The 24,873-nt window shown below is 42.8% G+C and overlaps 4 protein-coding genes across 5 annotated transcripts; 3 read left to right on the forward strand and 1 right to left on the reverse strand.

Moving 5' to 3' along the window:
• Positions 1-668: 668 nt before the first annotated feature.
• On the reverse strand, positions 669-5,518 carry cfap210 (cilia and flagella associated protein 210). Its single transcript, XM_023806364.2, has 9 exons — positions 5,281-5,518; positions 4,961-5,169; positions 4,508-4,681; positions 4,094-4,299; positions 3,236-3,392; positions 2,515-2,654; positions 2,107-2,299; positions 1,251-1,415; positions 669-1,090 (listed from the first exon to the last, which is right to left on the reverse strand). Exons 1-9 carry the CDS (start codon positions 5,345-5,347, stop codon positions 743-745), a joined length of 1,659 nt encoding a protein of 552 aa, XP_023662132.1. The 5' UTR covers positions 5,348-5,518; the 3' UTR covers positions 669-742.
• Positions 5,093-7,861, forward strand: phospho2 (phosphatase, orphan 2). 2 transcript variants are annotated; one of them, XM_072718746.1, is made up of 2 exons: positions 5,093-5,180; positions 5,861-7,861. In XM_072718746.1, exon 2 carries the CDS (start codon positions 5,869-5,871, stop codon positions 6,583-6,585), a length of 717 nt encoding a protein of 238 aa, XP_072574847.1. In that variant the 5' UTR covers positions 5,093-5,180; positions 5,861-5,868; the 3' UTR covers positions 6,586-7,861. The 2 variants fall into 2 exon arrangements, with proteins under 2 accessions (XP_072574847.1, XP_023662252.1); XM_023806484.2 differs by lacking the exon at positions 5,093-5,180 and adding an exon at positions 5,497-5,643.
• Positions 7,862-8,211: 350 nt separating this feature from the next.
• On the forward strand, positions 8,212-14,068 carry phgdh (phosphoglycerate dehydrogenase). The gene is made up of 12 exons (XM_023806252.2): positions 8,212-8,528; positions 9,149-9,300; positions 9,503-9,568; positions 9,689-9,743; positions 9,908-10,006; positions 10,113-10,245; positions 10,904-11,052; positions 11,523-11,675; positions 11,895-12,033; positions 12,593-12,720; positions 12,974-13,199; positions 13,618-14,068. The coding sequence occupies exons 1-12, from the start codon at positions 8,391-8,393 to the stop codon at positions 13,770-13,772; spliced, it is 1,593 nt and encodes a 530-aa protein (XP_023662020.1). The 5' UTR covers positions 8,212-8,390; the 3' UTR covers positions 13,773-14,068.
• A 788-nt stretch (positions 14,069-14,856) lies between these two features.
• Positions 14,857-24,253, forward strand: gtf3c3 (general transcription factor IIIC, polypeptide 3). The gene is made up of 18 exons (XM_023841489.2): positions 14,857-15,236; positions 15,546-15,669; positions 15,748-15,932; positions 16,066-16,189; positions 16,417-16,608; positions 16,749-16,914; positions 17,463-17,610; positions 18,349-18,448; positions 18,863-18,963; positions 19,036-19,207; positions 19,517-19,719; positions 19,823-19,924; positions 20,248-20,383; positions 20,613-20,838; positions 21,704-21,894; positions 22,421-22,545; positions 23,179-23,331; positions 24,001-24,253. The coding sequence occupies exons 1-18, from the start codon at positions 15,138-15,140 to the stop codon at positions 24,121-24,123; spliced, it is 2,670 nt and encodes an 889-aa protein (XP_023697257.1). The 5' UTR covers positions 14,857-15,137; the 3' UTR covers positions 24,124-24,253.
• Positions 24,254-24,873: the final 620 nt, after the last annotated feature.

Consider the following 24,873-nt stretch of genomic DNA (forward strand, 5'->3'; position numbering starts at 1 on the left):
CACCATTTATAAATTGCAGACGTCGGTGAGAGTGTTTACTAAGAGAAAGAGGATCCCTTCTGTCAAACGTTAACCTTTGTGGTTTATGTCACTACAGAACTCCCATGATACACAGTTTGGCTGCTCCCAATCCCGGTCTTTGCTGGGATGATGGAATTTCCCCCATGCATTATAGACATAACTAATGATAACCACAGCCTTTGGCAGCTGCACATGTGCCACTTACAAACTTTTTTTATGATAAGAAAACTTAGAGAGTGGGACATAGACAGTCAACTGAATTTCTTACATGGCCTTAATAGGAATTGGGTTTATTTTGCATGCATTTCTGTTTAATTATAATTTATGTTTAATGCCTACTTCTAAAGACGCCCCCTTCTGATATACAGGTAGCATTGTCATCAGCTCCTAACCAAATCCAAGGGTGGCAGACTTGTTGGCCATTAGTGATGCTATTATGAATTTGTGTAAATAATTAAAAATGGATTAAAAAAAATACACAAAATATAAAGTTAAACTGAAACTTGGACATACATCTACAATATAGGGAATTTAAAAGAGTATGGAACACCTAATATATTTGAGCATTCATTTTTTTTAATAATTCATGTCTTGCTTTGTGCTTACTTATGTTGATTTTATTGTACTATAAAATCCAGACAATAAACTGTAGATAATATAGGTTTAATGTAATTTGTGAAACAAAACATCAATCTGATTGGTACCATGACAGCCCTTAAGTTTACCAGGCAAACCCTAGTCGCTTCTTTGACTGTTGAATGTCTTCTGTTGCATGAAGCCCCTTGATGACTCGTGTCGTGTCAGAGACAAAGGCGGGCAGCTGAACGCCAGTCTCATCATGGACTAAAAAGCGCGGTTCTCCTAAGATGGGGCCCAGCCTTCCTCTGCCATCCTGCCTGGCAGCCTTCTGGAGTGGGTAAGCCTTTCTCTTTGTCTCAGCAGCTGCACTGATCATGCCCTGGGCATAGGTTTGGAACTGCCTCTCTTGCATAGCAAGAAGCTCCATGTTTTTTATGTCAAACTCCATCTGCTCTTTCTGCAGAAGCTTTTCCTTGGCATGTCTTTCAGCCTAAGGGAATGTTTGAATATGTTAGGAAACTCGAAAATTAGAAATGGTAGGTATTGGCTTGTCATGTAACATGTTTAGTAAGTCATCATTTCTGACGAAAAGGAGATGACCAGTTTCATGTTGAATGTATTTCAGACTCAGAACCCTGAAACTTTCTTACCATTTGCTGGATGTGTATGTCTTGCAGAGCTTTACAATCATCTTTCATTTTTTGTGCCTTTAGCTGCTGTTTTTCCCTGAATTCTCTGTCTGCTTCTTTTTGGGCAAAAAGCATCTCCAGCGCCTTCTGTTCGTCTTCTCTCTCCTTCTCCTCCCTTTGTTGCCGCTAAAATAATATTTTATCCATGAGAAGGATATACAATATGTTCCATCTAAAAATAACTTCTGAATATCTGTACCAATATCCTGTTAATTAGTATTTTAACTTTATTGTCTCACTATGGTTGAAAGGATGACGTGAAAAACAATGATAGCCATACTTAATTACATGTGAGGAGTAATCTAATCTTGAGAAGTATAATTACAATGTGTAATCATTACATTGTAAACCATTATTATTTAATCTCCACAAATGTATGCTACAATTTGGATATTCACCCATCTGCAGGTCACTGGTTGTACATGCACTGTGGTAAACTCATGTTTTCCTCAGCTATTCAATTTCAGCAGAAAGCAAAGTTATCTTCATTTTCCTAAATTCTTTTATCTTTAAGTATTTCTTACAACCAACCAGTTGAGTATAAAGAGTCACAGAGCACTCAACTGGTTTGTTGAAACAAAATCTTGGTCTGGATTTTTACTTTCTGGACCTGAACTATCCACCTCTGAATCATTAGGAATCTGAGGGAAAAAAGTATTCTTAGATCAGTGTTTCCCGATCTGGTCATCTGGACCCTGCAGACAGTCCACGTTTTTGCTGGGAGCTGGGAGGGAGCAAAAACATGGACTGTCTGTGGGTCCCCGAGGACCGGATTGGGAGGCACTGCCTTAGATAATTAGTCTGATGCTGGAGGTACCATGGCTTCTCTGTGTGAGGTAATGGCATCCAGCATGGCTGCCTTCTTTTCATCTCTCTCTTTTTGCTCCTTGGCCAGCCTGGCTTCCTTCTGGTCCACAGCCTTGGTGATGCGCTCCTCTTCATCGATCACCTGCTCCTGCTTCCTCGCTGCCAGCTTCTCTAATATTTTCTCCTTGTACGACTGGACTTCCCTTATATGAGGACAGATATGTCATAACCAAACTGTGGAAACAACCCCAATATTCTCTGCAAATACCCGTATTATTACACAGCTGCGCAGTGCCATTTGCCAAAAGACTAATGCCTTTTTATTTGAGCGGAAAACAGGCTGGTTGTACCAGTTATTCCAAATATGTAAAAGCTGGATTTTCTGTCATAAATTCTGCACCAGATTCAGTGTACTTGCCTGAACATCTCAGCCTCTTTCTCATTTCTCAGTTTCATCATTTTCTCTTTAGCACTGGCAAAAAGTCTCCTACGTTCCTCTTCCATCTCCTCCTTTTGTTTGTTTATAGCCCCGATAACGTCCTGTTTAGCCAAATGCTCCTAAAAATGTAACAATGCTTTTGTTCATCCATCCTCCATGAAATACAGGACACACAGCAGAGGTACACCCTGTACAGTATGCCAGTCTGTCACAGGGCCCACACAGTAACACACTACGGGCAACTAAAAGAAGCCAGTTACCCTAGCCCAGTGGTTCTCAATCCTGTTCCTGGCGCCCCCCCCCTGCCAGAATGTTTTCATTCTAACCCACACTGCTTTCAACCTACCACATTCATTATTAGCCTGTTAAGGACCATATAAACCTGAATAAGGTAGGGTTGGAATGAAAACAGTCTGGCAGGGGGGTGCCAGGAACCAGATGGAGAACCACTGCCTTAACATCGTGATTTGAACTGTGAGAGGAGTGACCCAGAGGACACCTACATGATATGGGGAGAACCTGCAAACTCTACACACACAAAGAGAGGGTGGGATTCAAACCACCAACCCTTGAGGTATGAGGTTACAGTGTTGCCCACTGAGCCACCGTGGTAACATTTAACAAAATGATGATGTTATCTGGCTGAACACAGCCTTCTTCAAACTAGCCCTGCTTCACTGCGCACTGCACACACTCTCACCATGTGAGTTTTCATGGTGTTTTTCTTCTCTTCCCGCTGCCTCTGCTCCTGTCTGCTCCTCTCCAAGCTGTAGAGGTCCTGCAGCCGCTGCAGTTCCTCCTTTTCTCTTGTTCTCTCCAGCATCTCCTGCTCTTTAATGAGCTCATGCTCCGTTATCCTGCATTTTTCAAAAATGGCAGTAATCTATCCTTCATAGTTCATACCTCATACAATACCGTAATTACATGCACCCTAATACAATATAATTTTGCAGCAATAATGGTAGGATTTGTAAACTACCATTTCAATTAAAAGGACATGGATTTGACGGAGCTCTTGTTATGTGCTGATTGGCCAGTCTCCTGTAATCATGCATGCGTCACTAATGCTAATGTGGAACAGCAGGATGAGTCTTTCGATCAAGTAAACAAACCAGTCAAAGTGCAAGAAGAAATGGGGCACGTTTAATCTGAAAATGCTGTGCAACATTTTGTTGCAGTTTCCAGGTTGAATGACATGTTTCTTTGAAAGAGTGTGAAATGTTGTGCAGCAAAGTTTGTGGGACTTTTTCTTTTAGCTTGGTGGGTGTGTCAGAGCGGTTACCCAATCAGCTGCGACGTCTATATAATTCCCACCAAATTAAAAAAGCCGTGCCCACAATAGATCCTATATTATATAGGTGCAACGCACCACTGCTTCCATTTAAATAAATGTCTTTCAGCGTTTCCTCAGGGCTGAATGTAACCCTGAAGTAGTTTGCCATGCACAGGAACTTTTTAGTTTTAAAGTAATTTGTAAAACCTGAAGCATGTCCAAATATCCTCTCTGACATGGATTATCTGGTCACCCTGGTAATAAGGAGGTGAAGATCAGGCTTACTGTTGCTTTAGCCCCTCTGCTATAAGCTTGTTTTTTTGCCTCTTCTGCTTTGCGTCACGCTGATCGCGCTCCAGTGCCTCCTGGTCCTGGCTCTGGAGCTGGGCAGCAGTGTCTCTGTCCGCATTACGCCGGGTGTCCAGTTGATGCAGTTTCAGCTCCAGTTGAGCCTCCCGCTCCTTTAGGACTTCTGACAACAGCAGTGCGCACTGGAGTAACAGAGAAAATGCAACCAGCATGCAAATAGAACCATATAAAATAGCACAAGGTTCCAATTGGGAAAAAAAAATGGATATTTGTTTTTTGCTATTAAAACATACTAAACATTTGCATTCTGATGAATAGCACATTCAACATGGAAATAAATAAATAAATAAAATATAAAATAAAGCACAGAAGGGGAGAATGTGTACAAACATGAAGCCCCTTCACGCTGTCCGTCTGGTAGTATTGTTGCATTCTGGATTTTTCAATGGCTTCCTTTCGCTTCTCCTGTTGGTACTTGGCTTCCTCTAAATCAATTTGTTCTCTTTCCTTTTCTTCCATCTCCTTCTGAAGTTTTTTGGCTTCTAAGTCTTTTTGCCGTTTCCCCTGTATGGAAATACATGCACAGACACTGATATAGACCTAGGCCTGTACGTGTGTTTTCTAGCACTTCGGCTACTTTTATAATTAGTAGCATCCTTATTTTGCACTATTCTGATGTGTTCTTACTTCCTTGTACAAGACACAACTAGTTTAAGAGCTGGATATTGGTTTTCATTTCAGGCTCACTTTAGTCAAAATGAATTGATTTACCACAGAACGAACTAATCTATTGATTAATCAATTGATTATGCTAATAATCGTTTGCATTTGTAGCATGCGTACAGCAATGGTATTGGGCCAGAATTTAACCACTTCTTGTGAGCGTAGGTGCAGAATTTCCCGCTGCTTGGACGCTTCCTTGAGGCTCTCGTTCTGCTTGTCGACATGGTTCAGGCCGTCTTGAATTCGGAGCCACTCGGCCTTTGGTACCACTGTCACTTGCCGGAGATCCGGAGCTTGAACTGGAGGCATTTTCTCGTCCTTAACATTTACTGAAGTACACGTACGTAACAAATAAAAAAAATTGCAAAAATGATGGCAAACATGAAAACAGATTAAATAAATACCAGGGTTTACAGCACATACAGCTTCTACAAACTTACTAGAAGTGTTTTTCGCGGAACCTTTTCTTCTCCCGTATTGGACAACCGAAGCTGACGATAGTACCATCTTGATCAAATGTACGTTAACGTAATATAGTTTTCTCCTAGGGATCCATTAATCGATTTAAACGCATATATGTGTAGCATACAAATTAGCTGACAACAAAACGTCGATGTCCCACCAAGAACATTCTGTATGAAAGACACGTTGTAGCAAGCAAACGGTTTCCAGGCAACAGCAAACATTTCGGGTTATATAGTCTCGCGATGTTGACATACTGACGAACCAATCAAAATGCAGATAAACGAAAACAGTTATTTCTGCAAGATCGGGGTGGAGCGTAGACAAGAGTGAAACGAAAGGTAAGGGAGTTTTTGGGTATTCAAATGCTAATAAAGCTGATTTTTTGTATTAAAAACAAATAAACCAAATAGTAAGTAGATATACACGTTGGGGCGTGCGTGTCTTAAGCCCGTCTGGATGATATTTGACTAGTAATCCTTAAAATATCATTGGTGCTGGAAGCCGGTTAGGCATTATCTTAAATGTAAGCAAATATTTTTATTTTCTCTTTCACAGGCAGCAGAATGAAGACTTTAGTCGTTTTCGATTTCGATCACACGTTGGTGGATGGCAATAGTGACACTTGGGTGATCAAATGTGCCCCCGACCAGTGTATCCCAGACTGGCTGAAGAACTCGTACCAAAAAGGACGATGGACTGAATATATGGGACGTGTGCTCACCTACTTAGGAGATAATGCAGTCAGTCGGGACACAGTACGAAGTGTCATGGAAACACTGCCCTTCACAGACGGAATGATTGACCTACTGAAGTTCATCGCGAGTAACAAAAACTGCATAGACTGCATAATAATTTCTGATTCCAACACCCTGTTCATCGACTGGATTTTACAAGCCGCCGGCGTACAAGCGGCTGTTGATCGCGTGTTCACTAATCCTGCCAGGTTTGACGAACGGGGTTACATGATAGTGGAGTGTTACCATTCCCACGAATGCCGGCAATGCCCAGTCAACCTGTGCAAGAATGAAGTGCTGGACGAATTCCTAAAAAGTCAGTCGCAGCACGGCGTTGAGTACCATTTGATCTGCTATATTGGCGATGGTGGAAATGACCTTTGTCCCGTAAAGAGCTTAAAGCCGAGCGATTTGGTGCTGCCACGCAAAGGGTATGCTTTGGAGAGGCTGCTGACGAAGTCCGAATCGGAGTTACTGAAGCCTCGAATAGTGGTGTGGTCCGACGGCTTTGAAATTATGAATGAAATAACTGCACTAATTGAGTAATGTATTCTAAATGTAGACTGGGTGTGACTAAATGAACCAGCATTTTAATACACTTGTTGCACATGGCTAGTAAAATATCTAGAATCTTGACTTTTTGAACTATGAGGTTTGTTGGATTCAAGCACTATACTTGACGGGGCACAAATACTTAGTAATAACTCAGTTACTGCTGAAGTACAAATTATGAACAAATGCAGTCGTTACTTGAAATAAAAGATGCCTAAAGATTCAGATGAGCAAACATGATCAGTATTTCACTTGTGTTATTCATTACTGGTTCCTCCAGTAGTTCCTTCGGTACTTCACAAAGGTTTACAGAATTAACAGATATAGTAACAAACATATATACTACTTGGGATGAAACATGCATCATGAATCATTAATGATGAGCAAATATGAATCAGTATTTCACTTGTGTTATACAAGACCTGTTCCATTCAGTAGTTCTTTCAGTAGTTCTCAAAGGTTTACAGAATTAACATATAGTAACAAATATAGTAACTGCTTGAGATAAAACATGTGTAACGATTCATTAATGATGAATTAATATAAGATCACTATGGAAGTATAAGTTTGTGATTAATTGATACATAAGTAATAGCATAATACTATATTATTTGTACCCCGTCAAGTAAAGTGTTACCAATAGTTTTGTGAAGGAAACTGCATAAATTCATGAAGAACTGTCAATTGTATAATCAGAATATAATGGACAGTACAATTTATCCATGCCATCTATCCGTGAGACTGCCTATTGTTATTGTATTCAATTCAAAAGGAATGTCCATATATGTGATATATTGTATTCTGCATTTTTGTATGTTGAAACAAGTGTGTAAATTGTGCAGATATTTTAATAACCTGATCACCAAATCCCGTTTACAATACTTCTAAGAAGGCATTAAGGCTACAGAACAAGCCCATGTATATACCATAATCTTAAAGTGAAAGAAATGTGTTGTTATGTCTGTCTTTTGGAAAAAGGAGAATTATTTGCAGGGTATATGGAATCCAGTACTTCATCATACAAGGTGCTTTTGTGGCTCAAAATAGTGATGGAAAAGTGAAGCAATGAATCCCAGGAGTCACGTGTACAGACTCTAAAAGTATACACGCTAAGTCATGACTTACAGTACGGTCTTAGTTATAAGTAACTCACTGAAATAGTTGTCGCCAATAAAAGTGGATCAGGTCGTATAATGGCCATTGCCAGAGTAAATTAACAAATTAATTTTTATATCCACAACACCTATAGTTAATAAAATATATCATTTTACATATTCTCTCATCTGTATTAAACAAAAAGAGATGTCTTTGGCTTGTGCAACTGCTAAAATCCAAGTCAGGTGTGTATACTAAGTTAAATTGTGTGTAAAATTTTATGTTATTCTCTAGAAAATGCATCTTTTCATTTACACCGGTCTTCATATGAGTTATAAAGAAAAGTGAAAAAGAAAAAAAAATCTGCTAATTAAAATGCAAGACAAATGTACGGTGCATGGTACTGTTGTATCGGTGTAATATGTGACTTTTTTCATAGCTCTTAAATTCGAAATGCGCTGACTGCATCATTAAACGCAACAAATTATTTATTCGGGAATCGCTGGATATCTGGTTTGGCAGGTTGCGTTTAGGCCTCTCCCACTCTCACACGAATGAACAGATTGGTGGGGGAGGCCTCAAAGTCCCCGGAGGCGGAGTGTAAGCGATGTGCTCCCCTGCAGAAATCGAGCCGAAAACCAGATAGGACAGCAAACTATTTTCTCTGATTCATTGATCGGAAAGCCTGTTGAAAACTGCAAAAAATGGCCCCTGTATCCATCAAACGCATTTTGATCAGTGAGAGTGTCGACCAGGGTTGTAAAAGGATACTCCAAGAAAATGGTATCCAGGTTACCGAGAAGCTGAACATGACCAAGGATGAGCTGATTGCTGAAATAAAGGTAATGTGCCATTTTAAGATAAGAAATTACACTATGGATAGGACGGATACAGTATGGTATAGAATAATCTTGTCAGTATCTCCATCAGGAGAAGCGATTGTCATATTGATCGGAAGTTAGAGAAAGTTTTTGTAGGCGATTTTTCAAACTTAATTTTAAATCGTAGCTAACTGGTCAACAACCACCTTTGCATGACATCTGTTCAGCGCCGCCTTCACCTCAGAAGTCTGATGCAACATTTCATGCCACCTCATTTGTTTTTCTTTGCCAATTATCTTAGTCTTTAACATAGTTAGAAATTTCTTTTTATAAACAATTACTTTAAATTTACTTATAGAATTTATTTATTTATGCCATCTTGCAATATATTAATGATCACGAGACTTATGCTAGCCGGTACTCAGGCAAGATTTAATTTTAACCGCGTTGCATTCAATTATACCAGAGAAAAGCCATGCTTCGTTTTTAGTGTTGTTCACGCAAATATAGGGCTACGGAAAGTTAGCCGAAGTCAACTACGCGATTCGTTTTCACGTTCGTTTCTAGATGAAGTCGACGGTCCCGATTGTGATTTAACAAGTGCATATTGTCATTCAAATCTTGTTACTTTTCTGCAACAGGATTACGACGGACTGATTGTTCGATCTGCTACTAAAGTTACCGCTGAAATCATCAATGCTGCTGATAACCTTAAAATTATCGGCAGAGCTGGGACCGGCGTGGACAACGTAAATGTGGATGCGGCCACTAAGAAAGGCGTTATTGTCATGAAGTAAGATGATGTCCCGAAGAAGAAAAGAAAATGACATGTGTGCATGTTTATTAAAGCGCGAGTATAGATCCCTCGACGGCACATGCTTAATTACATAATTCTAAAACCGGACCGCTGCGTTGCAGATCTGTATCTGAATATTAAAATAGTATCGTGGCTACTGTTCGCATTGCCAAGTACTTTTTTCTCTTCTTTTGCATAGCACCCCCAGTGGCAACACGATCAGTGCCGCTGAACTAACTTGCGCGATGATAATGAGTCTCTCTAGGTAAGACACCAGCAGTGACCAAACCTTGCCGATAAATATTTGGCATTTCCCTCTGTGTCTTCTGCTGTATGTGAAATTTTGCGAATGTAAATGGTAAGAAGGTTATTTCTGAATCCATAGACATGTACCACAAGCCGTTATGTCCATGAAAGCAGGGAACTGGGATCGTAAGAAGGTAAACGTTTTCGGTTCGTTTCCAGTATGACTGCATACGTTGTACCTCTTGTGAATATATTATTCCGGCGGTCGGTCAGTCGTAACTAATAGCCTGAACGTTGTGATTGTAGGTGTCTGACACGATGCTTATGTTCTTACCTGATGTTTCTAATAACCTTTCAGTTCATGGGTTCAGAGCTATATGGGAAAGTTCTTGGAATAGTTGGACTGGGAAGAATAGGAAAGGAGGTGGCAGCCAGAATGCAGTCCTTTGGCATGAAGGTCAGGCTGAATTCACTTAATCCCCAGAGAGCTACAGCCTTTTTATGTGAGGTTGTTCTTATTCGCTGTAAACGAGGTAATTTGGCGGGTTTGTTTGGGCTGACAGACTATTGGCTACGACCCAATCACCCCACCTGAGGTCTCTGCCACTTGGGGTGTGGAGCAGATGTCGCTGGAGCAGATGTGGCCTCTGTGTGATTACATCACTGTGCACACCCCCCTCATGCCCTCCACCACAGGTAACGCTCACCTGGCGTAGTGTGACTTTGGAGTATGGGCTGCAGAACACATTTTAAGGGGGGGTGGGGATGGCAGGAAGTGACATGGCCAGTTTGTTTGCTGTTGAAACTCTCCGATAGAACTCTTTTTTGTTTTAAAGAAAATGGATATAACTCAGGCTTTTATTAATTAAGTTTTGTTGGCTTGAATTGAATTTATAGGTAGTTTTCTAAAAAAATTTCATTACTGCATCCCCCCCACCCCAACCCATACTTTGGAGTTTGGCGTTCAGAAGGAAGGTAGATCTTGAGGCAAATTAAAAATTTACAGCATTAGGGAAAACTGAACTACTGTCCTAAATTTATTTGCTGTGACACCTGTCTTCAGGGTTGCCAAATCTCACGCTTTCAGAGTCTCACACTCACGCAAGAAATCTTAAGGCAGATCTATATTGTTACATTATAAACCTAAAATTAGCTACATCAAAAGCCTTGGGGTAGTTTGCAAACCTTACAGACTATTTGCAAGGTAAAACTGTTACATACATGTAAATATGTGTGCATGTGTGTGCAGACGTGTCTCAAATTGAAAATCTCACCCCAGCCAGCTGACCAAACTTGCCAACCCTGCGTTTTTGGTGACGGAATTAGAGGTAATTTCTTTCTTTTTGCTTTTTAGGGCTGCTGAATGATGCTTCCTTCGCTAAATGTAAGAAGGGAGTAAAGGTGGTGAACTGTGCGCGTGGGGGCATCATCGATGAAGCTGCCCTTCTGCGGGCTCTGGAGTCCGGCCAGTGCGGAGGGGCCGGGCTCGATGTGTTTGAAGAGGTGAGCATACACTGGATACACTGCATACACTGCACAAAGTCCCAGTGTTGCATCGTTTTGTTTTTTTTGCTCAGAATTTTTAGGCTTCCGTTTTCATTGTGGAATGTTCTTTTTGAACCGGAGGAACATATTATTTGTTAGCTTGCTTGTTTTGTGGGGGTGAACAGGGGGTAAGTCAAAATCATGTCAGGTACCAAGAAGAAAAAAGGTTGATGTTGAAGGAGGCAGCACTGCATTCTGGGAAGGTGTGATTTGGGTAAAACGAGCCGGAACTGGGCTCTATCTTTACTTAAACTCGGGGGGTAAACAGAGATATTGTGAGTGCTTTAAAAAAAAGAAAAGAAACTTTTTTAGGTGAGATTCAGAAATGTGTTGAAGTGATTATGCCAAAACAGAAACACAGGCACCACTGTGTTCATTGTTGCCCTCATTGACAAAGCCCCCCCCCCCCCCCCTCCCCATTTTCACAGGAGCCACCGACGAATCGCGCCTTGGTGGAACACTGTCACGTGATCAGCTGCCCCCACCTGGGTGCCAGCACCGGAGAGGCACAGGCTCGCTGTGGCCAGGACATCGGCACGCAGATTGTGGACCTGCTGAAAGGCAAGGCCTTGACTGGAGCGGTACGATCACGGCCGTTCATTCTCACAGTCTCCTGTCGGCTTCCTTCGCTGTGCAGCCTCCTGTACATTCAGTGATAATAATCATAACAGCAACTATTATTAGCGTTCTTGTTGCTGTTGTTATATTTTATTGTAGTAAAAATGATTGTACTTCAAGTAAATTGTTACACTTGGTTCTCTTATGTTTCAAATGGACAAACGATGTATTTCTGCACACAGGTGAATGGCCAGGCACTGGCCAGCTCATTCTTTCCAGAGTCCCACCTCTGGATCAGACTGGGAGAGGCTCTAGGGGCAGTCCTGAGATCCCGCAGTCCATCAAACCTGCCTTTCACTCAAGTTGAAATAACAACCATAGGTGAAATATTTTTACTTTAGTTATTTAACATTTATCTAGAAGGCGTTTTTACCGACATCAGTGTGCACTTGACAAAGCAGGGTGAGACAGTCTTTGTAGTAGTTGGGGTTAAGGGCCTTGTTCAAGTGCCCAGCTGTGAAATCACTCTGCCGGCCATGGGATCTGAACTCAGAGGGTCACACACAGCACCCCCAAAGATCTATTTTTTTTTTAACTCAACCTCTTTTCTTTTCTTTCATATGCAGTTAAGACCATGTTCATAGTAGTAAAATCATTTCCGGCCAGCCAAAAATTAGCCAAAATCACTTCTTTGAGCACTTCTGTTGTATTTGCTTGTGTGAATTATCTCCTCCCAGTGGCTAGAATTAGCCATTACGTAATTTTTGCAAAATCAATAAATCTTTATCTGTAAATACCGTTATGGCACTCTAACATAGAAACTACCACTAGAATGGGCATAATAAAAATTATATTTAGAATTTCATCTAAATATCTTAGATAATTAACCACATCTAAAGTAGTATGCATATTTAAACAATACAATTTGCCTTTCAATCAGGGGAATCACTGAAACGTTTCTCAGACCTACTAAGTTCAGCCACATTGATGGGCTTATTAAAGGACAGTTCGAAGAATGGCCCCAACCTCATCAATGCATTAACCATTGCAGAGGAGGTGGGAATTAAGGTAAGTTGTTTCTTTTCAGAGATGTTTTTCACCTTGAACCATCACCAGATGGCAACAAGTTTAATTCTGAAACAGCCATTAGGTAAAGCATTACAGGTGTAAAACAATAAACAAATAAGTATATAATGTGTACATATGTTAGAAATACCATAATAGAAGATTCTATCTTTGCAAGTTGTATATATTATCCAATAAATAGAAAGTATCCAATGAACACAGTTGGTCATGACACACTTTTGACATTTACTTCCAGGTCAAAAAAAACCACAGTGATGGTGCCCCAGCCGTGAGACAGACAGCATGTGTAATAGATTTGTCCATCAGTGGCACCAGCTTCAAGGCCACTGGTTCGGTCCAGGGTGAAATCCCAGTTCTGGTGGAACTGGCCGGGAGTCGGTTTTGGCAGCCCGTTCCTCTTTCTGGGAATCTGCTGTTTCTCAAAGCTGCTTCCGCCCCTCTGCTTCTGTCTGAGATCGCTGGTGAGAGAGCGCCCCCTTCTTAACTTCCCGCGCCTTCACAAATGACCTCAAATGACCGTGCTGCACGGTACAAGGGACAATTGGGCCATTCTTTTCCTGGCCTCTTTTGTTCAGGGGAGAGGCAAACTAAGGGGGGTTTACACTGAGGTGGCTCTACACAATACGGCATGTCTCTGGTTTTTAATTTTGTCCTAAATACGGACCATTTTTTGCATTTTTCAGTTCCCACTTTTTTGTCTTTCAGCCCTCATTTAGATTAAGCAAAAGCTGTACAAACTAAATCCGTTCCTTGTTAGAACTCTAGTTAACTGTACCACTTAGAGCCCTGATTTTGAATATGCTAGAGTCTACATTGCCTTGTCCATAAAGATCTTGCAAGCATGTGATTTCTTTTTTCCCAAAATGCCTTCTCTCCTAGGTGTGCTGGCAGCTGCTGGTGTGGGAATAGAGTCTTTCACCGCTTCTGCTGCCTGTGACGGGGACCAGTGGTGTTGCGTTGGCCTGTCGTCCCCCCTCAGTGACCTGAGTGTCTTGAAATCTGTAGTGAATGAGGCCAATCAGGTCTCAGTCTGAATGCTGCACAGAGAGCTTTACACCAGTTACTGAGGAATCACGTCTCAGTCTGAATGCTGCACAGAGAGCATTACACCAGTTACTGAGGATACGGTTTAACATTTCTCAGAGCTCACAAACGAGCCTCTAAAATGTAGTACTTGTTTAAAGCAGCACTAGGGCATACTTTAAACATGCATTCGCTCCTGTTAGATTTGTTTACATGTAGGCTTATCAAGGGTGTAAACTAAGATAAAAGAAATCTCAGACTTGCTAAGTGTTTATAATGTCCTGAAAATAAAACTAACATGAAAATGTTTCCTGTGTATTTAATATTAGCAGGATCTCTCTGTGTCATGAGTGATTAGACAACAACACAAGACAGTTGAAACAGTTGCTTTTATTGCACATTTCAGTTGCTGTTAGGAATAGTTTTCAGCTGCTAAATTTAAAATCAATGTCCATCTTTGTACAGATATCCTTCATGAAGACGCGAAACTAATCCTGTTGTCTTTTAGTTTGGATTAACTGATTTGTACGATTGCAAAGGCAATCTACATGCTATAATGAGTGGGGCTAGTGTGACAGGTGCAGTCTTTTTTTGGGTGGGTATGTGAAATAAACACCTCATTTTTAATTAATCAGTCTCACAATGTAACATTATCACTCCTATGATAATAAGGTTGTGTAAGGCTGTGATGAGCTCTCCCTGTGATGCATGGTGGGTCAGCTCTACCTTTTCAGGGACTCTAGGCTGTGGAATGTGCTCTCTGCTTAAAAAGGCATTAGATTAATTTGACATCTCTAAACTGTATAAAGCGTTTGATTATGTGTGTTCCAATTTGCGTGTGTATATTCTTTGTGATCGACGGGAATCTTGTTCAGGGTATACGCCTGCTTTTGATTTTCATTCCTCATTTAAAGTGCAGTGTTTCCTAACCCAGTCTTCGGAGACCCTCAGACGGTCCACATTTTTGTTACCCATCCAGCCAATCAGGAATGCCAAATGCCGGGTACTGGTACGTTGGAAGCCGGGAGAGAGCAAAAACTTGAACTGTACGACGCTCCCCGTGGACTGGGCTGGGACACACTGAAAGAAGGGAACCACGAGACCGGAAGTAGTAAACAGGAAGTTAAAAAGGCAAACATGGCGGCACTCTTTAAATTAGCACTCTCGGACAGTTTTAAGTGTGTGTTATTTTAAATGTTTAATTTAAGCTAGTGACATAAGTTTCTTATAAATGTTGGTTGGACGATGTAAGATTTCGTAACATTAATGATAAATGTGGGGACTCTAGCGTGACGGTTGGCAAGTTAGGTTGCTAAAACGTTTTTGGCAACTTTTGTTTACTGATTGCATCGTATTATTGCTGAGCTTTATTAAAAATGTCTAGTTTTAGTTCGGAGCTCATTGACTACTTAGAGGGAAAGATTTCGTTTGAGGAGTTTGAAATACTAAGAGAAGAGAGAAAGGCCAAAGATAAGGTAAAGTCGGCAGTCGAAGCTGGACGAATGAAATGATGAAATGAAATAATTTCATTTAAAGTCGGCGATCGATGTGTAAACAGCAAAGCTGGGCGAATGAAATAAATGAAATCATTTCAATAAAGTCGGAATGCTATGTCTACACAACAAAGCTGGAGGAATACTTCGTGATGTTACGTTCATGACATTACTTTGGTGTTTAATTTCCATTAACAGGCGTCCTTTGTCTATCGATGCTCATGATTTGTAAAATAGAAACAAATTGTTGTTAAAGCAGTATTGTACAGAATGCATTTTGTTCATGGGTAGGATTTAGTAAGCTCTCAGGAAGCCGGTGATGGGGAATCGGAGGAGGACGAAGCCTCCCATTTCGACTGTGCTGGCCCCAGTACTTCGCGTAGCCCCTGCAGACGCCGAAAAAAGAAGAAAACAGGTAATTATCCTTGTACTTGGGCCCCAGAATGGTCGTACGATGTGATCCCGTTGTAAACACTAACTGGCCCTCTTTTAGTGTTAGAGGAATCGGATGATGGAGTGAGCCTCCCTGTTCAGAAGGCGTTTGCCTCCATGCTGGGAGAAGTGGCTGAAGAGGGGGAAGCGGATGGCAAGGAAGTGGAGCAAAATGAGTCACTATCTGCCGGGGATGTGTTTGCCCTGGAAATGGAACTGAACCGTGAGAACAAGAAGATGATGAGGGTGAGGATGGCACAAAAACTGTCTAGCTGCTAAACTCTGCTCTTTGTGTTTTAGACGACAAGTATGACATATGCATGTATATGGGTTTTGTGGAAGTTCGGTTTGACTTTTGCGTGCATCCTGTCGCATCCAGGAACGGCGACAGCGGAGCAAACTGCCGCGAGCCCTGCGCGGACTGATGGGAGAAGCCAATATTCGCTATGCCAGGGGGGAAAAGGAAGATGCTATTACGATGTGCATGGAGATTATTAGACAGGGTGAGTGTGAATTTAGCCTATGTGACAGTGATTTATTATCAATAATTATTAACATTAACTTCCCCTTGGGATCAATAAAGTTTTTTGTCTTACTCCACCACTAGTAATTAGGTATTGCTTCAACTTGTCTGTATAAATGTTCCAGATACTGTAATGAAATTGTTGAATTTTACATACTTTATTTACAGTGATTTTAATGGTCTCCATTTCATCTGTGTGTCCAACAGCTCCTCTGGCTTATGAGCCTTTCTCGACCCTGGCTATGATCTATGAGGACCAGGGGGATATGGAGAAGGCTCTGCAGTTTGGCCTGATTGCTGCCCACTTAAACCCCAGTGATTATGAGGAGTGGGTGAAGCTGGCAGACATGTCCTTGGAGCAGGACAATATAAAACAGGCCATCATCTGCTACTCCAAAGGTATGACTAAGAGGTTTAGGAATTGAAGCACTACTAGATAGATATAGTAGTGCTTAGTGTATAGTAGTAGATATAGTAGACCAACAGTTAGGTAATTAGAATGATACTTTATTGGTTGTTGCTTCCGTACCCCTCCCCAGCCATCAAGTATAACCCCAGTAATGTGCGTTATCTGTGGGAGCGCTCCAGTCTTTACGAGCAAGTGGGAGATCACAAGCAAGCTATGGATGGTTATCGCCGCATACTCAACCTGCTGCCCCCAACCGACGGAGAAAACTTCATGCAGCTCTCCCGGGACATGGCCAAGTTAGTGCGCTATTTCTTAGCCACTTTGTGCTTTATACATATATTATGTTATGTGTCCATCACAATGGCACTTTAGATATCCTTGACATTGTGTGTCCATCACAATGGCACTTTAGATATCCTTGACGTTGTGTGTCCATCACAATGGCACTTTAGATATCCCAGACGTTATGTGTCCATCACAATGGTACTTTAGATATCCCAGACGTTGTGTGTCCATCACAATGGCACTTTAGATATCCTTGACGTCGTGTGTCCATCACAATGGCACTTTAGATATCCCAGACGTTATGTGTCCATCACAATGGCACTTTAGATATCCCAGACGTTGTGTGGCCATCACAATGGCACTTTAGATATCCCAGACGTTATGTGTCCATCACAATGGTACTTTAGATATCCCAGACGTTATGTGTCCATCACAATGGCATTTTAGATATCCCCAACGTTATGTGTCCATCACAATGGCATTTTAGATATCCCCGACGTTGTTTGTTCATCAGAATGGCATTTTAGATATCTGACGTTATGCGTCCTACTTGCTGTAGGAGCTACTATGAGACCAACGACCTACAGTCATCAATGGGTGTTATGGAGGAAGCCCTGAATCGGTATCCGCACCTGGCCACCAATGAATGTGTTAATATGGCTGCAGAACTATATATTACCAATAGGCAACATGAGAAGGCTTTGCAGGTATGTAATTCTGACTATTATACAATTCTGTTGTACTACCAAGGAGCACTTGTCCAGGGGCGTTTCTAGGATTTTTTTTAATAGGGGGGCACAGGGGGGACAAAGAATCAGCCCGGGGGGGGGGGGTGGGAACACTGGAAATCTGAAAATTGTGTCATAAATACAGTGTTGAAAACAACTACCTTAGAATACAGTTGTACATTGAACTTATTTGCATGGACATTTCGGGGGGGGGGGCGAGGAGAGTAGGTGCCACCTTATATCCCCCGTCTTCACCTGCCCCTGCACTTGGTGGCAGTTCGCTGTAGCACAGTAGTTCACAGATTATTGTAGCGTGTGAGCCCTCTAGTGGTACATGGAGGTATCTACTTAAATGCCAGTCATAATAATGATGATACATCTTTTATGACTACAAGTATAGGTTCGCCTACCCCATCTTGCTCTCCATAGCTTGGGGTCACAGTGCAGCGCATGAGACTTATGCTGAGGCCAGGGCTTAAACCTGTGACCTCTGAGCCACTGACTGCCCCCATAATAATGGTTGTGGGTGGAAAGCCTAATCTTTTAGGTGGCATGCGGCCCCACAGAGTCTGAGAACCACATGTCTAGCGCACTACATACAGTCATGTCATGGTGTTAAATGCAGCAATAACTGGTTTTTGTTTGTAGGGATATTTAAGAAAGCAGTTAGAATAATGAGTTTAAGTTTCTCAGTTGACTAACAGTAGGTGTTGACAGGTAATGCAGCAGTTCTGTGGGATTGTGCTGGAGAGAGATTCCAAAGAGGAGAAAGGCAAGGGCCAACAGAGTGACGGCAAACAGGCAGACAAGGAAGAGGGTGAGATGTTCGGAGCAGCAAACAGAGCTTTAGATGCTTACATGTTTTTTTTTTTTTTTTTTTTTTTTAAATAAACATCAAAAGGGTTAGAATGGGAGAGGTCTTGGGTGCTCGGGGAGGGGGTGGTCTCTGCAATCTTTGTCCCAGTTTGATATAACTACACTCAATCCCGATTTATAAGATACATACTTGTTGATACCAACGGTCTCCTCCTTCAAATACTGTTGTGCATTTCAGGTCCAGAAAGTACAAATCCAGGCCAAGATTTTTTTGTCTACCAACCAGTTGAGCATAAAGAGTCACAGTCACAGAGTACTGAACTGGCTGGTTGAAACAAAACCTTGGTCTGGATTTGTACTGTGTTTCTTATTTTGCAGAATATTTTAATCCTCTTTGAATGTTCACTTGCTTCAGGGGAGATTTTGGGGGTGCTGATTCCAGAGGACGTCCCAATCGACATCAGAGTGAAGCTCATGATTTGTCTCATCCAGCAGCACGTATTCGAGCCTCTACATGTGAGTATGCATTAACACCAACAAGAGGCACAGATCTCTCTGCCTGACACTGACTTGTTTGCGATGCCGCAGCCAATGTTGACGGCGCTGATGGAGCAAAGCCCAGAGGAGCTTGGGGATCTGTACCTGGATGTGGCTGATGCCTTCCAGGACGAGGGCGAATACAGCTCTGCACTGCCCCTGCTCTCTGCGCTCGTCTGCTCCGAGAGATACAACCTTCCCGCGGTGTGGTTGAGACATGCTGGTATGTTCCTAAATATACTTATTCAGTTTTGTATATACATCATACTGGCATAGAGACTTGGTGACTATAGCCTCACATCCAAGGGGTTGTGGGTTTAATGTCTGACCCAGTAATTCTCAGTAGTATCAGCATTAACACTCTGCACTGTGTTTTACGTTACGGTAAAAATTATCGTTACGCCGCTTTATCGGAAAATTTCTAAACTCTTTTTCAACGTTTTATCATAGATTCGATTGAGTCTAATGAAAGCTTAGCGATGTTTATCATGCCTTTTGGGATACTAAACCAGTCGCCGTTGCTTGTATTAAGAATGCCTGAAGGCTCTGGGGCACATGGAAGTGGCCGTGAATAGCTACATCAAGGTGGTGGAGATGGCTCCTCTGCACCTGGAGGCCCGTCTGTCCCTGTCCACCCTGCAGCAGCAGTTGGGAAACCCCGATGGAGCTCTGCAGGCTCTGCAGCCCATGTACGACCCAGAGACTCTAGCCCAGGACTCTGCCGCTGCCCAGCAGGTAAACCCCACAGCAGCGTACACAAGATGACTTGTGTGTATGTGGTGTGCAGATTTTATGCTGGTGTTATATTCTCCATCTAGTGTCTCTCTCTTCTGTGTAGGAACTTAAACTCTTACTTCACCGCTCCATTCTGCTGCGTTCCCAAAGCCGGATGGATGACTACCTGGACACTGTGCTGACCATGCTGGCCATGCTACTTAAGGTCAAGCTCCTCTACCTCGCTAATTGATGGTCCTGCTTTAAATGGGCATCGGTCTTATAATGATTGGGGGTATAAACGGATGACTTGAGTAGACTTGCCAGCTTCACGTGATGGACTGGAGGTCGCCCACGCCTCTCCCCTGTTAAACTGTTAGACTAAAGGTTTTTAAACAAAGCATTAATAAATCATTATATCAGGATTTTTGTGTCCAAACTATCTAAATTGGAGTCACTTGTGCACCTTGTTTTGATTTCTTGTCATTGTCCACTATCAGTTGAGCAACTGTAGTAATAATTTTTTTTATGGCCATGTTTCCCCAACAGGTGGCCATGAATCGTGCCCAGGTCTGTCTGATCTCTAGGTGTAATTCTGGGGAGAGACACCTTTACCTTGTTAAAGTGTCTCGAGAAAAAATCTCTGACATTGAAGACCAGGAGGCTGCTTACCTTGATGTGATAGGTGGGAGTCTGACGTCTGGAAGTGTGTATTCCTGACACTCTTTCCAACAGATGTCTCGGCAGTTCTGGATCCACATTTGTGTAATTGTGGGGCTCAATTTTCATTTCTGATATGAAGTTGATTTAACTGATTCTGAAGACCATCGTTATATTGCACATAATAGATGCTGACTTTCCCCCCGCCCCCAAAGTTCTATTCATATCATTCGTTCTCTCTCCTTCACCCGAAGGGAAGACCAGCGTTCTGTCCCGGGACGACTGGTGGCAGCTTCTGCTGCGCTGTGTCTGTGTTATGTGTGAGCAGAACCGCTTCGGGGAGGCGGAGCTTCTGGTGGACTCCTCCCTGGAGTACTACTCCTTTTATGACGACCGCGTTAAGCGGAAGGAGCTGGAGTACTTCGGTCTGTCTGCCGCCATCCTGGACCACAATTTCAGGAAGGCGTACAACTACATCAGGTAAGGCGCTCCGGGGCGTAGGGCTACGTCGGGCAAGGCGCTCCGGGGCGGAGGGCTACGTCGGGCAAGGCGCTCCGGGGCGGAGGGCTACGTCGGGCAAGGCGCTCCGGGGCGTAGGGCTACGTCGGGCAAGGCGCTCCGGGGCGGAGGGCTACGTCGGGCAAGGCGCTCCGGGGCGTAGGGCTACGTCGGGCAAGGCGCTCCGGGGCGGAGGGCTACGTCGGGCAAGGCGCTCCGGGGCGGAGGGCTACGTCGGGCAAGGCGCTCCGGGGCGGAGGGCTACGTCGGGCAAGGCGCTCCGGGGCGTAGGGCTACGTCGGGCAAGGCGCTCCGGGGCGTAGGGCTACGTCGGGCAAGGCGCTCCGGGGCGTAGGGCTACGTCGGGCAAGGCGCTCCGGGGCGGAGGGCTACGTCGGGCAAGGCGCTCCGGGGCGGAGGGCTACGTCGGGCAAGGCGCTCCGGGGCGTAGGGCTACGTCGGGCAAGGCGCTCCGGGGCGGAGGGCTACGTCGGGCAAGGCGCCCCGGGGCGGAGGGCATGTTTTTGTAGCAGTTACAGTTGTATTTTACAATACAGTTGTATTTTAAAGACAATGGAAGTTTAGGGGGGGGATAATGTAACTTTACTATGTAATATTGTGTAGCATTTCAGGACAAATCGCAGCAAAATTGAAGCCCTGCTGCTTAGTGACAACAAAGGAAACTACCGGGGAGAGTGTGTAGGGAGGCTTGAGATTGGGGAGGGATGTGAAAGGAGTAGGGATTGGTTGGGGTTGGGGGGGTGTGACAGATTTATTCTTGTCCTTCCAATCGCATCTAGTTATGCTGGTGAACATAGTTTTTAGACTGATTCCGACTTGTTCGCAGACTGATGCTGATGGATAACGTAGAACGGCCCCAGCTGTGGAACATCTTCAACCAGGTGACCATGCACTCCCAGGATGTACGACATCACCGCTTCTGCTTGCGGCTCATGTTAAAGAACCCGGAGAACCACGCGCTGTGCGTACTGAATGGCCACAACGCTTTCGTCTCAGGGAGCTTCAAGCACGCCCTTGGTATGATTCATGCAGATATTTATATATCCGATACATTTTCCCTTCCATAAAAAGTGCAGTAGCACACAGACACTTTAAGCATCGTGGGTCAGTTTTCCTTTTCTCAAACCTTTGTGATTATTCAAGGCTTGTGTTGTGCTTGTAGATTACATCTGGCGTTTCTCTTACCAAGAACGCAAAGATTGTACTTGAGGTCTTGACAAGACTGGTCTTGCTAACCTGCCTTCCAAGGTCAGACTTGGGGCACAATGAGTTATGAGATCAGTCTTGGGGGGGGGGGGCGGGGGGTGTAAGAACGGGGATTTTTATCGTCCTCTATACTTGGAAAGTGTCTTTGACAATGGAAAATTACTTAAAATAAGTACACAAGTATGGTCAAGTACGCATATTGACAAACACCCCTTGATATTTTGACAAGCAACATTAGGCCTCTTCTGAGTAGAAATATAACCAAGTTCTGCATTCGGCCAGTATGTCTCCATTCTTTCCAATTTAAAAGTCTTCCATTCCCTGTCTGCCCCTTTAGGACAGTATGTACAGACGTTTCGGGCTCAGCCTACTGAACCTCTTTACAGTCTTTGCGTGGGACTCACCTTCTTTCACATGGCTTCACAGAAGTTTGTGGTTAAGCGGCACCCACTTCTGCTACAGGTTTGTCCACCTACATCATTTATGCGGTGCACTTTTCTGCTAAAGATCACACGTCTCCTAATTATAAGTGACTGTTGGATAAATAGTATATTGGTCAGAGTTAGTGTTAATTAGATGTAAGTTTCTGAGAAATACCTGGTGATAGTTTATCTTATGGACATAGTACATGTGATGAAAGGTTTGTGTATTTTGTTCTAGACCAAGGCTTTGTAGTTTTTAAAAGCTTTTTGTCCTGTTATCTATACAGCATCTTGTGACTTTTTTTCTTGGAGTGAAATATATCAAATTAGAACCTTGACAAGCAGAGTTAGGAAGAGAATGTGTGTGAACTTTGGTAATCTTTTGTTATAGGAGTTTTTTCTTAATCAGTAAATTTACATTTAAAATGTCTTTTTGCTTTAAGACAAAGCATGGTTTGGGTTTAAAGCATATTTAAGTGTTTTCTGAAATGAAATACCAACCACACAAGATGGTTCCTCAATCTGCTTTTGGCTGCTACTTGTAAGCTGTAGGTATTGATTTTGGAGAAGGTGCATTTTGTCATGTTACCATGACTGTCATTCCTTATTAATAGATATACCAGTACATGTATAGAGATAGAAATGTTGATGCATTGATTTCCTCCTTGTGCAGGGCTTCTCCTTCCTGTGGCGCTATGCTGAGCTGCGTGGTCACTGCCAGGAGAGCTTCTACAACCTGGGCCGGGCCCTGCAGCAGCTGGGTTTATCTCACCTGGCTATACTTTACTACCAAAAGGCCTTGAGTTGCACGCCACCCTCGTTGGAGGTACTTGCACAATGCTTCATACCAGGCCTGCATGATTTAGTTGTGTTGTGCTGATATTTCACTGGCTGCTCACTCCAGTTTGCCAAATCAGACAACCACTGTGAATTTGAGGAAGCACTTCTTTACACAGCGTGCAGTTAAGAGTATGGAATAGTCTTCCTGCTAGTGTAGCGCAAGCTAAAACCCTGGTTTCCTTTAAATTAGAATTTGTTGAATAGTGGTCATTGTTAACACACCACAGCACACAGTGCGCAACAACGAAATGTGTCCTCTGCATTTAACCCATATGTGACAATGTGACATAGCAGGGGGCAGCTAATTCAGCGCCCGGGGAGCAGTACTTGGGGGCGGTACCTTGCTCAGGGTACCTCAGTGGTGCCTTGCTGGTCGGGGATTCGAACCAGCAATCTTTCAATTATCAGAGCTAGATAACATTTTAACAACTCTGAGCTATTAAAGTTCTCCCCAAACGAGCTTGATGGCCTTCTGTCATGTGTAAGTTTCTGTTATTTTAGTAGTAATATAAAAATTGACTTGGCACACATACTTTTTTCAGTAGAAGATATCCAGTATAGTGTTGCTTTAGTGAATATGACTGTGTGCACGTTGATGTCATTTTTGGAGCAGTTTTCTTTTATTAATTCTCTCCTCTCGTATCCATGTCTTTAGGGCATCGACGGTGAGCAAGTGGACTTGGCTCGGGAAATTGCTTATAACCTGTCTCTCATCTACCAGGCTAGTGGCAACAAAGGAATGGTGCAGCACCTCCTCCACACTTACTGCTCCGTATGAATCACCTCCTCTCTCCTGCTGTATCTCACTGTTATTACTAAAAAACTTGTCCTTTCATTGTTTGTGACAGAGTCCCTTCTAATAAAAATTCAAGCCTTTAGGTCTTTCCTAGACCAAACATAAAACTGAACTTTGGTTTTACTTCTGTATTTTTTCCATAGTAAAATAGCTAAAGAATACCTGCTCCTACATGCTTTCACGTTAATAGCATAGCCTGAAACTCACAAACATATTTTAAAACCTTTCAATGAAAGGAATCTTTGGATGTATTATCAAAGCATCTTTACATGTAAACAATCTACATTTAGACCAGGGGCGTTGGACTCCAGTCCTGGGAGGCCAGAGCCCTACACATTTTTGGGTTTCCCCTCATTTAACACACCTGGATCAACTCCTTGTGCTAATTATCACACAGCTCTTAAGTTGAATCATTTGTGTGGGAACAGGGAATGAGCTAAGCTACACAGGGTTCCGGAGTTTGACACCCCTACTTTAGACTATTACTATATGCAAAAAGCTAAAGATTTCAGATTAACCAATGCATTTAATGTGGGAGCTGCTGTCTTCTAAACTTCCAGTCGAGTTTACAGAAAGACCGCAAGTTGCTGAAAAACTGAAATAGTGGTTTAGTGGAAGAACCGACAGATGTGAGCAATGATGATTTCTGCTATAGCACAGTATTTACAAATGACTACCTACTGAGCCATTATGACCTCCATTTAAATATTTTTCTTTTCACTTTGGTAAGAA

Source organism: Paramormyrops kingsleyae, chromosome 1 (genome assembly GCF_048594095.1).
Source record: "Paramormyrops kingsleyae isolate MSU_618 chromosome 1, PKINGS_0.4, whole genome shotgun sequence".
NCBI classification, from domain to species: Eukaryota; Metazoa; Chordata; class Actinopteri; order Osteoglossiformes; family Mormyridae; genus Paramormyrops; species Paramormyrops kingsleyae.